The following is a 16,859-nucleotide window of genomic DNA, read 5'->3' as shown; positions in this document are numbered from 1 at the left end:
AGAACTCGAAGTGAAAATATTGTTCTGCAGCATTTAGGTTCAAAAAAAAAAATATGTCAGACAGAAAACCGATATTTTAGATATTTGGAACAATATATTTGATACTGATATGTTGCAAATAATTGTTAATGGGACCAATACAAAAATAGAAGCAGAAGTTCTGTCAAGATCTAGATATATATACTCAACAAACATTGATGAAATTCGCGCTCTTATTGGTCTCTTACATCTTGGCCTCATACCTCAATACAAGGCATGATAGAGTTAGTTTGGATAAATAAGTGCCAATAAGAAATATTACTACGTGGAACGAAAATCAGAAAAAATATTTCTCTTAATCGCAATACGTAATAGTGGACGAAAAGTTGGATGCTTTTAGAGGACCGAGATTGTTCCGCCAGTACCTCTCAAGCAAATACAATAGATCATCATCACTTGGAGCTACAGCCCTTCGTGAGCCTTGGTCTGCTTCAAAACATTCTTCCATCCTTCCCTATCGAGTGTCTGTCTTCTCCAGCCCCTCACTCCAATCTCCCTCAGATCGTCCTGTACATCGTCCAGATATCTGAGTTTATTTCGCCCCCTTCTTCTTCTTCCGCCCGGCCTGTTTATAGACCGGTCAAATACAATAGATACGGTATAAAAATATTTGCACTTTCTGATGCAAAGTAAGTTTATACCAGTAACATGGAATATACATTGGCAAAAATCAAGTGGTTGGTCCATACTATCTAAACATTTGTATCAAGGCAGTGGCGGAACGAGCCTGTCAACATCTCTATGGATCTAAGAGAAATGTTGCCACCGACAATTGGTACACTAGCGTTGATCTTGATATAAGCTTGAAGGAAAGGTTTAACTCTCTTTGGAACAATAAAAGTAAATAGAAGAGAAATTCCTGCATATTTCTCCAACAATCAAGGACGACCTATTGGCTCTGGTGCATTTGGGTTTAGTTCAAAAGGAACACTAGTGTCATATAAACAAAAAAAAAAACAGAAACGTTTTGTTATATTTCATTATGCATAGTGGAGACGACGTTGATGTCCTGTAACTGGAAAATATCGGAAATCATATAAGCATATTAAAAAGCAGTATAAATTATGCGCACAATATGATGTGGCACGTTGTAGTAGAAGATGGTCTATGGTTGTTTTGTTTAGCCTTTTAAATTTTACAGCAATAAATTCCTTTGTTATCTACTATTGTTACATTCCAAATTTCACAAAAACCCGACGAGAAGTTTTGACAAATTTAGCATTTAGCCTTATGTACAATCACTAGAAGAATCGAAGCCAAAATGTCTAAATACCCAAGACATAAGGATTCGACTAAAGGAGATATGTCATTTGGATGAAGATGCGCCAGTTCAAAGAACTCCGGGAGAAATTGGGAGGTGTGGTGACTGTGGATGGAAAAAGAATCGAAAAACGAAATATTTTTGTTCAATTTGTAAAATATATCTTTGTGTGGAACATGCAAATCAATTTGCAATGACTGTAACAATATTCCAGCTTAATTTTATTATGTTTTTTGTCATCTCTTATAGGTCTCAGTAAAATAATGTTTTCTTTTTGTTTAAGATACTTCTTGAAGACTGATATGTTATGTTCCAATTTAAAATTAATTGTAATTTGTTTAGTAAAAAAGAGAATAAAATAAAACTATTACAAAACTTGTGGATTATTTTTTGTGCTACGTAAATAAACATTTTAAATAAACAAAATATGTCAATAATAATAAATATTGTAAAAAAAATTACAAACTCATTGTTTTATTGAAATTAAAAAAAAATGTATCGAGATGACTATTTTTATGGCCGGTGTATTAGACCGTATGCGACTACTGATACACAAAATTAATCTGCGTCTACTGAAAGGTTAAGTGTGCGTGCCGATTGTGCGATTTTCATTCATTGAGTCATTCCTGGTTTTGACAAAGTCAATCTTCTAAAACATATATACTAAGTGACATAGAAATCCGAACACCCAGTTTAAATGATTTTATTTTAATAAAATTTTGTATAAGTACTTAATGAAGCATAATAAGTAAATGATTAAAATTTTAAAATTATTGCATTGCTTTAAAGCCCTTTTACCTTTAATAATGTGTGGATGCACCTCAATGTGTTACGTATTCTCCAACGCGCCTAGGCATCCTTCTGATTAATTGGTCAACGTCCTCTTGTGGTATCTCATTTCAGGCAACCACCAACTCCTCTCGAAGTGCTTGTAGAGTCTGAGGAGGACGTTGCAAATTGAGAAATCTCCTACCCATCATATCCCACACGTGCTCAAATGCGGATAAGTCGGGAGATCTTGGCAGCCATGCTAACAATGTGACATCATTATGTTGAAAGAAGTCTATTGTGACTCTTGCAACATGTGGTCGGGCATTATCTCGTTGGAAAGTTGGATTTGCCAGGGTGTCAAAATAGGGTGAAAGGTGGGGTTCTAGAACTTCTTGGATATAACGCTGCGCGTTCATGTTACTTCTGATGATGATTAAAGATGATCTGAAACCATAAGTTATAGCACCCCAAACCATAACTCCAACAGTGTGATAAAAATGTCTTTTAACAAAAAACTGTGGATTCCTCCTTTCACCACGTCGCCTTCTAACCCTCGCTCGACCATCGTGCATGCCTAAACAAAATCTAGACCTATCACTAAAGACAATACTGTTCCACTCCTGATTCCAGAGTGACCGTTCTCTGCACCACTGAAGGCGATTACGGCGGTGTTCTGGAGTTAAAGGGAGGACCCAGTGTGGTAAGTATGAAAACAGGCCAAAACTTCTCATTCGTCGGTAAACACTTCGCATGCCAATAGGTCTTCCGTGTTCTGCAAACCATTCATTTGCAATGGAGCTGGTAGTGGAGAAACAGTCTCTTAAGGCCAATAATCTTAGGCGGCGATCTTCACGGTCTGTTGTTCTACGGCGGCGTCTAGTGCCCCTTGTTCTTTGCGCACGGCCTTCTTGAAGCCATGCCTGACAACACCTAACCACGGTGTCTACACTTCTTTACACTCTAACTGCAACTTCCCGAAAAAAAAGTCCAGCTTCCCGAAGTCTCATTATACGGCCCCTATCAAACTCACTAAGTTGACGAAATCGTACAGGTCCCCGTACTCTAGGCATCGTAACCAATCGTAAAGAATGTCAAGAACCACAATCCGCCAAATTTGGATCTTTACTGCGGCTGAAATATTCATTTTTAGATTGTTAGTGAATTTAAAAACAAAAAGTATAAAAACCGGAATCTCCAACAGATAAGGCTAAAAATTTTATCACTTGTTTTTTTCAGTAAGATAAATAAATTACACCAAATTTTATTAAAATAAAATCATTTAAACTGGGTGTTCGGATTTTCATGTCACTTAGTATATGTATATAAAGTATTAAGTATTTTTAACATAAACTATTTTTTTTATAGAACTTACAATAATTGGTAATACTTTAGTAACATTAGAAGGACAATATTTTGCTTTCTTGAACAGGACTCTCGAACCTGTTATAGACTTTGTAAAGCGACTTCCAGCATTACCTACAATACCTAAGTTACCTGAATTTCCAACTAGCGGTAAGCAAACAATAATTATTTTTTTTTCTTTTTATTATATTTCTTTCGAAGTAGCATTGAAATCTGTTCACTGACAAAACAATGAGTAATTTATTTCTAACTTAAAACCACAAACTGACACAGTAAAGCTACGGTTTGTTAGAATAGTGCGCAGCGCACGGCATACATGTACAGCAGAATCTGTTGTACGCGACTTACGGCAGTTTTGGGTGAGTCGGTTTGTTCAAACAGAGATTTATTTGGAACTGTCTTACAATTTATAAGGGATGATACTACTAAAAAAAACCCTACAACAGAAGACACCACTTAATTATCACAATAATAATAACTATATAAAAATTGTTCTGAAGCTATTTTCTTGTGGCATTTTAAATTAATTACTATTTAAATGGGAATAAGCCACAATTAAAGGCTAAAATAAGTTTATTGACGTTTCAATTTCCACTTCGGAAATCGTTCTCAAAATACAAACATTAGTAAATTAAACAAATTTTGTTTTTTGTTTCTTAGTGAAAAATTCTTCTAATAATTTAATTTTATCTGACTCATCTATATTGACAATTCAGACATACCTTATACATTTTAAAGTAGACGACTTTAAAATGATATTGCCAATATTGTTGAGTTGCGTTCCTGGGACGACTTTACTTTTAAGATAGTTCATTCGATTACATGAAATCAACTTTAACTTGAGAATATCCGTCAGAAAAGATCATAACATGTAATTCGTCTTTAAAAAGACAAATACATGCCATGATGACAGTAAAATTCTCCTGTTAGTGATTCCATAGTAAATTATTAGGGAAAAACCAGGAAAAAACCTCATAATACTATCCCGACATGGTAAGTATTTGATCGTGCATTTAGTTTACCTTCAATAAACACCAAATTCCGATATTATACGTTTGTTATTTAAAAAACATAAATGATGTATTCTCTATATGTTACTGACTTACCAATACTGGTATTTTCCTTTTAATAACTTCCCCTTTCAATATGGGTAACTAGATCCTACTACATTCTGCCGAGGAATTCGCGACACAATTGGTCTCATTTAGCATAATTAGAGCCACTTCTTTGATTTTTCTCGTTTTACCATCCGTTTCTTTTAGGACTATATTTGAATCATTCCATTGAACCCTATGTTCATTTAATGGTCTTGATGTTTCACCTAAATAAAACTGATCGCATTCACAAGGTATTTTATAAATGCAATTTTTTGTCCTTTCTTGTTCATTGTTAGGTTTGGTTTTGGACAAAATAATACGAGGAAAATAACAATACCATACATAAAAGCATTATCGGAAAAGCTTAAAAGGATAGGAAATAAATTCAACATTTCAACAACATTCAAAACAACAAACACGTTGAGATCTATTTTATCTAAAACTAAACCTAACAATGAACAAGAAAGGACAAAGAATTGCATTTATAAAATACCTTGTGAATGCGATCAGTTTTATTTAGGTGAAACATCAAGACCATTAAATGTTAGAATAAGTGAACATCAATCCTATATTAAAAATAGAGAATTTGATAGATCTCAAATCTGTAAACACGCGTGAGATAATGAACATAGGGTTCAATGGAATGATTCAAATATAGTCCTAAAAGAAACGGATGGTAAAAAGAGAAAAATCAAAGAAGTGGCTCTAATTATGCTAAATGAGACCAATTGTGTCGCGAATTCCTCGGCAGAATGTAGTAGGATCTAGTTACCCATATTGAAAGGGGAAGTTATTAAAAGGAAAATACCAGTATTGGTAAGTCAGTAACATATAGAGAATACATCATTTATGTTTTTTAAATAACAAACATATAAAATCGGAATTTGGTGTTTATTGAAGGTAAACTAAATGCACGATCAAATACTTACCATGTCGGGATAGTATTATGAGGTTTTTTCCTGGTTTTTCCCTAATAATTTACTATGGAATCACTAACAGGAGAATTTTACTGTCATCATGGCATGTATTTGTCTTTTTAAAGACGAATTACATGTTATGATCTTTTCTGACGGATATTCTCAAGTTAAAGTTGATTTCATGTAATCGAATGAACTATCTTAAAAGTAAAGTCGTCCCAGGAACGCAACTCAACAATATTGGCAATATCATTTTAAAGTCATCTACTTTAAAATGTATAAAGTATGTCTGAATTGTCAATATAGATGAGTCAGATAAAATTAAATTATTAGAAGAATTTTTCACTAAGTAACAAAAAACAAAATTTGTTTAATTTACTAATGTTTGTATTTTGAGAACGATTTTCGAAGTGGAAATTGAAACGTCAATAAACGTATTTTAACCTTTAATTGTGGCTTATTCCCATTTAAAGAGTAATTTATATAAAAATTATAATTTCGGTATAGATGTGTACGCTGTCAGCTCAGCTGAACGTTTGCATCCAAATCAAATCGCAATTGATTCCAGCGCACACCGTCGACGTACACTGCTATCGCTCTGCAGCCCGCGCAACTAAGCAGAACCTAAAGGTGGGTACACATATGCGAGCAAAACTGTTCGTGAACCGTTTGTGAATGCTATATTCGTATAAATTTGTACGACGGGACGAACCGATTGCGAGCTGTTCGTTCGTTGCTCGTCAGGAACCACGGCCTGTCGGTTTTTGGGACGAACACAAAGAATGTTCGCAGTTAAATTTGGACGGTGTTTGCAGCGATATTGTCTGTTCGTGCCGTCGTCGAATCGAGATTGTATGACTTGTTCCTACTTTGAATTTAGTGCGTATTTTTTTGCATAAACTCAAGTTTTCCATGATTGTACAGTGGACCGAGAATAAATGTATTTAACTTATTGACTTATATCAGAAGTCGCTTATTCTGGGATCTAAAAGACCGTGATCATTTTCGAAAAACTTAAAAGATAACGCACGGTGCGAAATAGGTGAGAATGGACATGCCACTAAAAGATTGTAAGCCGATAATGATAACCCTATCCGGCATCGTTTAGGCGCGAAAAGAAAAAGGTCTCCACAGGGACCGGTGAAATAGGAAAGGGTGTGTTGAATAAAACAGAAATTCTGAAAGCATAAATTATATTTCACCAAATTGTGTTTATTAAAAATGAATAAAACAATTATATTCTTTTCTACACATACAAATCTGTTATTTCGCACAAGTTGGTTCGTCGCTTTCCATGGATCGCGATGAGTTCGCTGTAAACATATTTTTAACGAAATATATGTATAATCATCTTAAAGGTCGGTACACATATACGAGCCAAACGGTATGCATACGGTATGCGAACGCTATAGTCGTTAATATGCGGCAGAAAAACCGCTTGCGTACTGTTTCATCGTGACTCGTTTCGAACCAAATTGTTGCGGTTTATTCCACGACTTCAAAGGAAGCTCGTCTTTCAGTTTGGACGGCGGCGGCGCTTACTAGACGCAGCGAACATTTTTATTGTCTCATCAAATCGACATTGTGTGAATGACGTGTAAAAACAGAAACATAAATCAGTACTCAATTTATAAATAAAATGAATCATTTCGCACATGTGTGTTCGTTGTTGGTTTGTCGCTTTCCATGGATCGAGATAAGTATGCGATCAGTACGATAGAGAATATTTTTCAAGGATCTGTACGCGTACGGTACGTATACCGTTCGGCTCGCATATGTGTACCCACCTATAGAGAAGCATTCCTTTAATTTTGACGAACGTGCGCGGCGTTCGACTGACTGTGAGTTATGCGTCGCTCACTGTTCTAACAAACCATAGCTTAAATCTGATGGAACCGTTAAAAAACGTGTAGCAGAACACAAAAAGGCTTTGAATAAAAGAACAATAAATCAACGTATGCACTTTACCTTCTAGAACATAATCATTCTTTTAATTACCAATTTCAAGAACATTAATTTAAATATTTTTACCTTCGTAAATAAATTCAATGAATTATTGATTTATTTTAAAACATCCCTGATAAAAACAATAACAGTATTCCTTAAAATGCGGTAAAAAAATAATTAAAGTTTCAATCAAACAATAACATAACCTTAAAACATAAACAATAAGAGTAAATATCTTAATACTTTGATATTCTTACCTCACAAATTCACTAACAACAAATAATACCAAACACACAGAATCAATGTTCATAACAAAAAGAAATTGTCTCACTGGCATTATCGGTTACTTTAGTTTCAAGCTATATAATTTTAATATCTTAATATTGCTAAAAATTTTTTAAATTATTTTAGGACAAACTTTAAATTTTATAGTGACACTTGTATCCCTCTATCTTGATTTTCTCCAAACCTTTTGTCAGAATTTACTTGTAAAGATGCCAGCATTACCACCTCTTCCTAATATAGAAGGTTAGTATTTATTTACTATATTAGATTACTTTTAGACAGTGCCAGCAGGTCATAATTTTGTTCAGGGGTCGCTGATTCGAGAATACAAAAAAAAAATAAATAGGTACTTACCAGAAGCCTACTTTTAAAATGAAACTGAGTCTTGTGTTATTCAATTTATAGTAGAGGGTTGAATTTTTTTACTTGTGATTAATAGGGTACCGAGTTATTGGAATTTACTGGAAGTAAAGAGGTGTAAGACATATTGCAGGTGATCTGCAATACTATAGTCATAATTTTTCTGTTTTGAGTTTTCCCAAGAGAGCGTCAATTAATATCGGCCATCGTAGAGGCTATATTACCTATTTTTAATGACAATCTATTACAGGTCTTATAGTGAATGGCGGATTTTCAAGGTAGGTGATTATCTTGCCAAGATTGGCATATACTAAATCACATTCATAGTAGAAGGTTTTATTCCTTTTTCTAGGTTGTTACTTCCATCTGAAAGATCTTGTGTGTATCTATTTTTGGGAGAAGTCAAAATACATTGGTACTTGCCTTAACTTTTCTTATATCCAATTAAGAGTCAACCACATGGATAATTAAATTGGACAATAGGAAACGGAGGAGAATTTAAATACCGAAATATCAAAAATCCTTAAAAATAACAATGAACCGCTGGAAAAGCGGAGTGAAATTAAAGAAGAGATTAGGACTTCAAGCACTAAGTTTTTACTACCTGATAAGAGAAAAAAGAAAGACTGGATGACTGCAGAAATCCTTGACATGATGGAAGAGGGACGGATATATAAAACTAAAGATACTGCCAAATACCGCGAAACCCATAGACGAATTAGAGCTGAGATAAGAAAAACTAAAGAGAAATGGTTCTCGGAGAGATGCGAAGAAATCGAACAGTGCGAAAAGGTATACGACTATCACAATATGCATAAGAAGATAAAGGAACTCACAACAAAGAAAAGCTACAATATTTTATCGAAAGGGCTATGCGATGATAATGGAAATCTACAACTAGACCCCGACAAAATAGTTAGAATCTGGGAAACTTATGTGGAACAACTGTTTAATGATGACAGTCCTAGTGGGTTTACACTGAGCAATGATGATACTGGCCCTTCTATTCTAAAATCAGAAGTGGAGAATGCTATAAAGGGTCTTAAAAATAACAAAAGACCAGGCAACGATAACGTATACGGGGAAGTATTGAAAATGCTGTGCGAAACAAACAGTCAACTTCTAGACTCACTCGTCAGACTCTTTAACAATATTTATAACAGCGGGGAGTTTCCTGAAGACTGGCTAGAGTCAACTTTTGTTGCCATACCGAAAAAACCAAAAGCAAAGTCTTGTGATCAACATCGAATGATAAGTCTAATTAACCACATTTCGAAAGCATACACCACGGTTATTTACAGAATAAGCAAAAAATGCGAGGATAACATTGGAGATTCGCAGTTTGGGTTTCGAAATTCTCTTGGGAACAGAAAAGCACTTTTTAGTCTACAGGTACTCATCCAGCGCTGCAGAGATATGAACAATGACGTGTACATATGCTTTATAGACTACGCAAAAGCATTCGATAACGTAAAGCACGAAAAGATAATTGAAGTTCTCCATAAGATCGGAGTCGACTACAGAGACATTCGAACAATAGCGAGTCTCTATTGGGGCCAAACAGCTAAAGTGAAAGTAGAATCTACATTGACCAATAAAATTGAGATCAAGAAAGGGGTACGACAGGGCTGTATCTTGTCTCCTATTGTCTTTAATATATACTCAGAAGAAGTATTTAAGACAGCGCTGGAGGAAAGCACAAAAGGCATAAAGATAAATGGAGAAATAATTAATAACATAAGGTATGCTGCTAACACTGTGATTCTAGCAAGTAGCATGGAGGAACTGAGTTGCCTAATGAGTAAGATACAAAAAACAAGTGCACAATACGGACTCAGACTAAATATCACAAAAACCAAATGGATGTTAGTAAGCTAAACCCAACAACCACCACAGCAACTGATATTAGACAATGAAAAAATTGAACACGTGGATTCGTACATCTACTTGGAAACAACAGTTAACTCAAATTGGGATCAAGCGAAGGATATACGTATAAGAGTAGAAAAGGCAAGAGCATCGTTCACGAGCATGAAGCAAATTTTCACCTCTAAAAGCCTCACCCTACCTCTCAAAATTCGACTTCTGAAATGTTATGTATTCCCGGTTTTGTTATATGGAATGGAGGCGTGGACAATGACCGCAACATTGATGAAAAAAGTAGAGGCCTTCGAAATGTGGGCTTACCGACGTATATTACGTATATCCTGGACTGAGCACGTGACCAACGAAGAGGTACTACGCCGGATAGGTAAAGAGAGAGAGGTAGGAATAAGTATAAAGAAAAGAAAGTTGGAATACTTGGGTCACGTTATGAGACATAATAAATATAGAGTACTACAACTGATCATTCAAGGGAAAATAGACAGCAGAAGGGGTCCAGGGAGGAGAAGACACTCGTGGCTCCAAAACTTGCGGCAATGGTTCGGATTGTCATCTGCTGAACTATTCAGATCTGCAGTAAACAAAGTCAGAATAGCCATGTTGATTGCCAACGTTCGGAACGGACAAGGCACATGAAGAAGAAGAATAGGAAACGAATTATAGCCTTTAAAATATGGCGCTGAAGGAGAATGCGTAGGATCTGATGGACATAGCAGAATAAATCACTCAATTCCTACATTCAAACACGACTCTCTTCTATTTGTCCCGGAGATGTCTTTCGGATATATTGCAAGTTTTTTAGATATATTGCTAAAAGAAGTAATGATAATCTTGAGAGACATATAATTTCGAGAAACATTGAAGGTCACAGAGACAGAGCTCTCTCATCTAGTCCATAGACAGATGAAGTGCAGAAAGCTAGTGGCAAGACATTATCTGAGCCTATGAAAGCAGCCCAGGATACAAGTCGATTAAAAGTGATTCGTATGATAGGAGATTACGTTGGTCAGTGATGAGCAAAGAACCAGAGAGAAATATCAAAAATACGTTTTTCTGCTCAGGTAGCGTTAATCGATTTTATGATTAAACACAGAAGTAACATCTCAAAACGTATTAAATTTTTAATCGGATTGATATTATTATCTTAAAATATTACGAATTTTTACCAGATATACTCTAACTAAAACTGTATTTTTAATTGTAGCTCTTCTGCAATTTAAAACCATTTTCGACATTTCGGCAGTTCAGGTTATATAGGAGGGTTATTCCAATATTATATGTCGGCATCAGCGCCTTTGATGATCTTTAAAGTTGAGTACGAGATAAGCCACTAAAGTTGTTATTGTATTATTTATTTTTAACAATAAAATGTTACAGAAAATATAAGTTCTTCAGAAATTTAAAAATTTTTCCCAGCAACGTTATACGGATAACATTACGTTATACCGATATGGCAAATTTTTAACTACCGTAAACGTTAATCGGTATGTGGAACAAAGATAACACTTAATTGTTTGAATTGAAGTGAGAGGCAGCCATTATCTCGAAGGAATAGGCATAGTATATTGCTCTATAAAGAATCCGTAAGTTCACTCTCGCATTTTCACGGTTCCAATTTTGTATCCACTCCTAGGTAAATGCGCAATAGATTTCGAAAAGTGGAAAATAAATTTCATAAATGGTAAAATTCTTCACATACCCACTATACACACTTCTAAAGTTTAAAAAATCATATTGCCTAATTGACTTAATCTATTCAAATTACTAATCATAAGTATCTATCCATTGATTTATTACATTTGACAACATTGATTTTATCCCAAACACGTGTTTGTGTTTATGTTGTGAAACTAAAGTTATTTCAGTAATTTATATATAAATTTCAGTTATTTGTTGTTATATAATTGGTTTTATAAGTTTATTTCATATTTAATACAAATTACTGTGATATTTCTCCAGTTTTCTAAGTGGTCTTGTTATTTTAAACGAGAGATTATGATGAATTCAGGCGAAACAAATGTTTGTTATTGCTTTGTATGTAGAAAAAATTCCAGGGACCATAACAACTTGAACTTGAGTTTCTTCAGGTTTCCCAAGGATGAAAATCGGTAAGAACTAAATTCATCGGTGTTGTATTTTTAGGTTTGAAATCTTTGAAAAATTGCCATATCGGTATATACTTTCGAGCTACTCACTGTCTTGTATATATATATATATATATATATATATATATATATATATATATATATATACATATATAGTAAACTCTTAAATATTGGGGAAATCTGCAAGAAATACTCTAATGTGTATCAATTGTTTCGCCGAACGTTTTCGCCAAAGAGAATTAATTTGGCTTCTTCAGGGCTGAAAGAGAATAAATTATAATTAGCTACCATATATTATCTATTAAAACATTATTGATCTTACCGTAACTTAGAATTGTAGGGTTAGAAAATTAAAAAACTTTGCTAGTAACATAGTGGTGTTTTTTTTGTTACTATGTGCAAAAAAAAGTTTTTTTATAAGAATTGAAATGTATGGTAGCTTCGAACTTGACACGTAAAGGCTTACCCAAGGTTAATCGAAAAACCCAATGCAACTACATTTAAAAGGAGGTAATTCTTTGAAATGTCGGCAATAACTAAATTTTTGATTTTTAGATAGTTAAAAGTGAGGTTCTGTTTAAGCCAGAACGCAAGCGCTGACAACTTCATTATCGTTGGTATGAATCTTTATGTCGTTAAGGTTCATTGGTAAAAAACGAATGAATTTAAATCCCAGCAAAGGGAAATATTATTTTGATTTTCTTTATTTAATTATATTATATTGTTCATGTATTATTGAATCTTATTGAGACGTATCTAAGAAAAGCAAGGGAATGTTATATATGTTTGTATACGTATGTTCAATAATACATGAACAATATAATATAATTAAATAAAGAAAATCAAAATAATATTTCCCTTTACTGGGATTTAAATTCATTCGTTTTTTACCAATGAACCTTAACGACATAAAGATTCATACCAACGATAATGAAGTTGTCAGCGCTTGCGTTCTGGCTTAAACAGAACCTCACTTTTAACTATCTAAAAATCAAAAATTTAGTTATTGCCGACATTTCAAAGAATTACCTCCTTTTAAATGTAGTTGCATTGGGTTTTTCGATTAACCTTGGGTAAGCCTTTACGTGTCAAGTTCGAAGCTACCATACATTTCAATTCTTATAAAAAACTTTTTTTGCACATAGTAACAAAAAAAACACCACTATGTTACTAGCAAAGTTTTTTAATATTCTAACTCTACAATTCTAAGTTACGGTAAGATCAATAATGTTTTAATAGATAATATATGGTAGCTAATTATAATTTATTCTCTTTCAGCCCTGAAGAAGCCAAATTAATTCTCTTTGGCGAAAACGTTCGGCGAAACAATTGATACACATTAGAGTATTTCTTGCAGATTTCCCCAATATTTAAGAGTTTACTATTTAACTAATCTGCAAAGATTAAATTTCTTTTCTTTATACATATATATATATATATATATATATATATATATATATATATATATATATATTTATTTATATATATATATATATATATATATATATATATATATATATATATATATATATATATATATACAGGGAGTTGAAATTAGAAACTTTAGAGAAACGATATAGTTGATATTTGACAAATAAGGACACGCGATAATAACCGTAGATAAGAAGCAAACGCCTGACTCGCACTGAAGGACATCAATAAACGACAGTCAAATGAATGCCGCAATAATACGAGCAATTTTATGACTACTACTACTAAGGATTTCCACAGTTTTCACTGTCTTCCTTCACTCAACCGTTTTCTCCAATTTTCCCTGTCATTCCAGTCTCCATCTCGCAGGGTTCTTTTCTCCATAGCCTCGTCGATTTCATCTCTGAATGACCTTCGGGGTCTTCCTCTCTTTCTTCTTCCAATCGGGCTCCATTCTGTGATTTTGTTTATCCAGCGTCCTCTGTCCGCTCTTCTGACGTGGCCGTACCAGGATAGTCTCTTCTCCTCTATATAGTCGATTATGTCTGATTGCACTCCCATTCTCCGCTTAATCTCTTCGTTTTCAATTCTGTCTCTTTTTGTAAGTCTACAGCTTCTCCTCAGGAACTCCATTTCTACTGCTCTTATTCTACCTCTATTTCTCTTGTTTATTGTCCAGTTTTCGGACCCATATATCAGGATACTTCTTGTCAGGGTGTTATATATTCTCATTTTATCGCAATTTTATGAATGGTAACTAATTTACAATAAAAATTAAGTTATAATGGACTCCGATTCAAATCTCATAGACTTCCAATTTTTTTATTGTTGTCTTAGGCATTTTCCAAGTTTAAACTGACCCCTTGGGTCTATATGAACAGTTTGCGACGTATCTTCTAGAGTCTACATAAGCACTTCCGTGCCTTTAATGTACTAATACTAAAACTCACTTTAAAACTAATAGAGTTGTGGAGTGATACTCTCCACAACTCTATTACACTCCACATACAACTATACAACTCCACAAATAAATACAATTTATAGTTCACTATTCATTACACAAAGCAGGAGACAAAGCAAATTTAGAGAATTACAGACCGATTAGCCTCCTCAGCCATATATATAAGTTGTTTACGCGAATACTAGTTAAGAGAATGGAAAGAAAATTAAAGACTTATCAACCAAGGGAACAGGCAGGATTCCGAAAAAGTTACGGAACAAATGACCATCTACAAAGTATAAAAACCCTAATAGAGAAAGCAGTGGAATACAATAAACCGCTAGTTCTAATATTTATTGATTTTCACAAAGCCTTTGATACAGTTGAGCTAAGCAAAATATTACAGGCGCTTAAAGAATGCAGGCTAGATTATAGATATACTAAATTATTATACAAAATATACCTGCAGGCAACAACCACTGTCAGATTACATACTAACAGTAATCGCATAAAAATAGAACGGGGGGTTAGACAAGGAGACCCAATGTCACCTAAACTTTTTAATACGGTGCTAGAACATGCTTTTAAGAGTTTGGATTGGATGACAAAGGGAATAAAAATAGATGGAGAATATCTAAACAACTTACGTTTCGCCGATGATATACTTATAATAGCTCTATGAGAGCATCTAGGTATGGCAAGAGAGATGGTACAGGAACTCGTTGTGGCTACAGAAAGTGTAGGTTTAAATATAAATATCTCGAAAACAAAAATCATGACCAATTTGGTACCCAACCAGAACATCAGTATTGGTGGGAAAGAAATAGAACTCGTCTTCTTCTTCTCGTGCCACTCCTAGCGGAGATTGGAAATCATCATGGCCACTGCGACTTTGTTAGCAGCGCGCCTAAAAAGTTCAATCGAACTACACCCGAACCATTCACGTAGATTACGAAGCCACGATATTTTTCTTCTTTCCACACTTCTTTTGCCCTTAATTTTGCCCTGCATGATATTTCTTAAAAGTTCGTACTTTTCACCTCTCACAATGTGCCCCAAGTATTCCATCTTTCTAGTTTTTATCTCATTTAGAATTTCGCATCTTTTGTCTAAAGTTTGGAGTACTTGCGTGTTAGTGACGCGGTCCATCCATGATATTCTGAGAATGCGCCTATAGCACCACATCTCGAAAGGTTCGATGTTTTTTGTGGTCAACTGTTTTAGTGTCCAAGCCTCTACTCCATACAACAGGGTAGAAAAGACATACACCGCAGCATTCGTATTCGTAACTTTATATTGATATCACGATTGCAAAAGAGTTTGCGCATTCTATTAAAGACTGATCTAGCGATTTCTATTCTACATCTAATCTCTTTTGTTTGATCAGTATCGTCTGTGATCCAAGCACCTAGATATTTATAACAGGACACACGCTCAATCGTTGTATTGTCTATTACAAGATTAGCTCTGATGTTCTTTGATTTCGTGATTACCATAAATTTAGTTTTTTTCAAATTAATTTTCAAGCCGTAACTGTTACAGTATATATTGAGACTTTGAACGAGATGTTGTAGTTCTACTAGCGTTCCCGTTAGGAGAACCGTATCGTCAGCATACCTTATATTGTTGATCGTCTCACCATTTATTATCAGACCAAGATCTTCTTCCTCGAGTGCTTGTTCACAAATAGCTTCACTATACAGATTAAATAAAAGTGGCGACAAGATGCATCCCTGCCGGACTCCTCGACGGATTTGAATTTCTTCTGTTAGCCTACCCTCAACCTTCACATTTGCTGTTTGATTCCAATATAGGTTGCATATAATTCGAATATCTCGGCTGTCTATATTTTTCTTTATTAGAATTTGTCTTAGTGGTTCATGTTGTACTTTGTCAAAGGCCTTTTCGAAATCAATAAAGCAGGTGTAAATTTCTTGGTTCATGTCTAAGCATCTCTGTGAGAGAACGTTCATTGCAAAGAGAACTCGTAGATAGATATAAATACCTGGGACATGAAATTATGATTGGCAGGGATAACCAGACTCATGAACTGAAGAGAAGAATCGGCCTTGGGTGGGCAGCATTTGGAAAACTGAGAGAAACTTTTAGAAGTGAGCTGCCCACATGCCTAAAGAGAAAGGTATTTGATCAGTGCGTCCTCCCAGTCTTGACGTACGGAGCAGAAACACTTACCTTAACAAAAGCAGCAGCTACCAAACTGAGAGTCACGCAGAGAAGAATGGAGCGGTCCATGTTAGGAATAACTCTGCGAGACAGAATAACCAACGAAGACATAAGGAGAAGAACAGGAGTGACTGACATCATCGAGAAGATAGCCAGACTAAAATGGAGATGGGCAGGACACATAGCCAGAATGACAGATGGGCGATGGACAAAGAGGTTATTGGAATGGAGGCCAAGGGAAGACAAGAGAAGCGTCGGTCGACCACCTACAAGATG

At 34.7% G+C, this 16,859-nt stretch overlaps 1 protein-coding gene across 2 annotated transcripts in view; it reads left to right on the top strand.

Moving 5' to 3' along the window:
• Positions 1-16,859, top strand: part of LOC140440873 (uncharacterized) — a 48,531-nt gene that overhangs the window by 24,880 nt on the left and 6,792 nt on the right. The window contains exons 4-6 of one of the 2 annotated variants that reach the window (XM_072531235.1): positions 3,437-3,583; positions 7,806-7,922; positions 11,128-11,272. In XM_072531235.1, coding sequence (XP_072387336.1) covers positions 3,437-3,583; positions 7,806-7,922; positions 11,128-11,180 — 317 coding nt within the window. In that variant the 3' untranslated portion in view covers positions 11,181-11,272. Of the gene's footprint in view, positions 1-3,436; positions 3,584-7,805; positions 7,923-11,127; positions 11,273-16,859 lie in introns of those variants that run through there. The other variant, XM_072531234.1, reaches the window with a different exon arrangement.

Source organism: Diabrotica undecimpunctata, chromosome 5 (genome assembly GCF_040954645.1).
Source record: "Diabrotica undecimpunctata isolate CICGRU chromosome 5, icDiaUnde3, whole genome shotgun sequence".
Taxonomy (NCBI): domain Eukaryota; kingdom Metazoa; phylum Arthropoda; class Insecta; order Coleoptera; family Chrysomelidae; genus Diabrotica; species Diabrotica undecimpunctata.
This window is presented reverse-complemented; position numbering and strand designations above follow the sequence as displayed.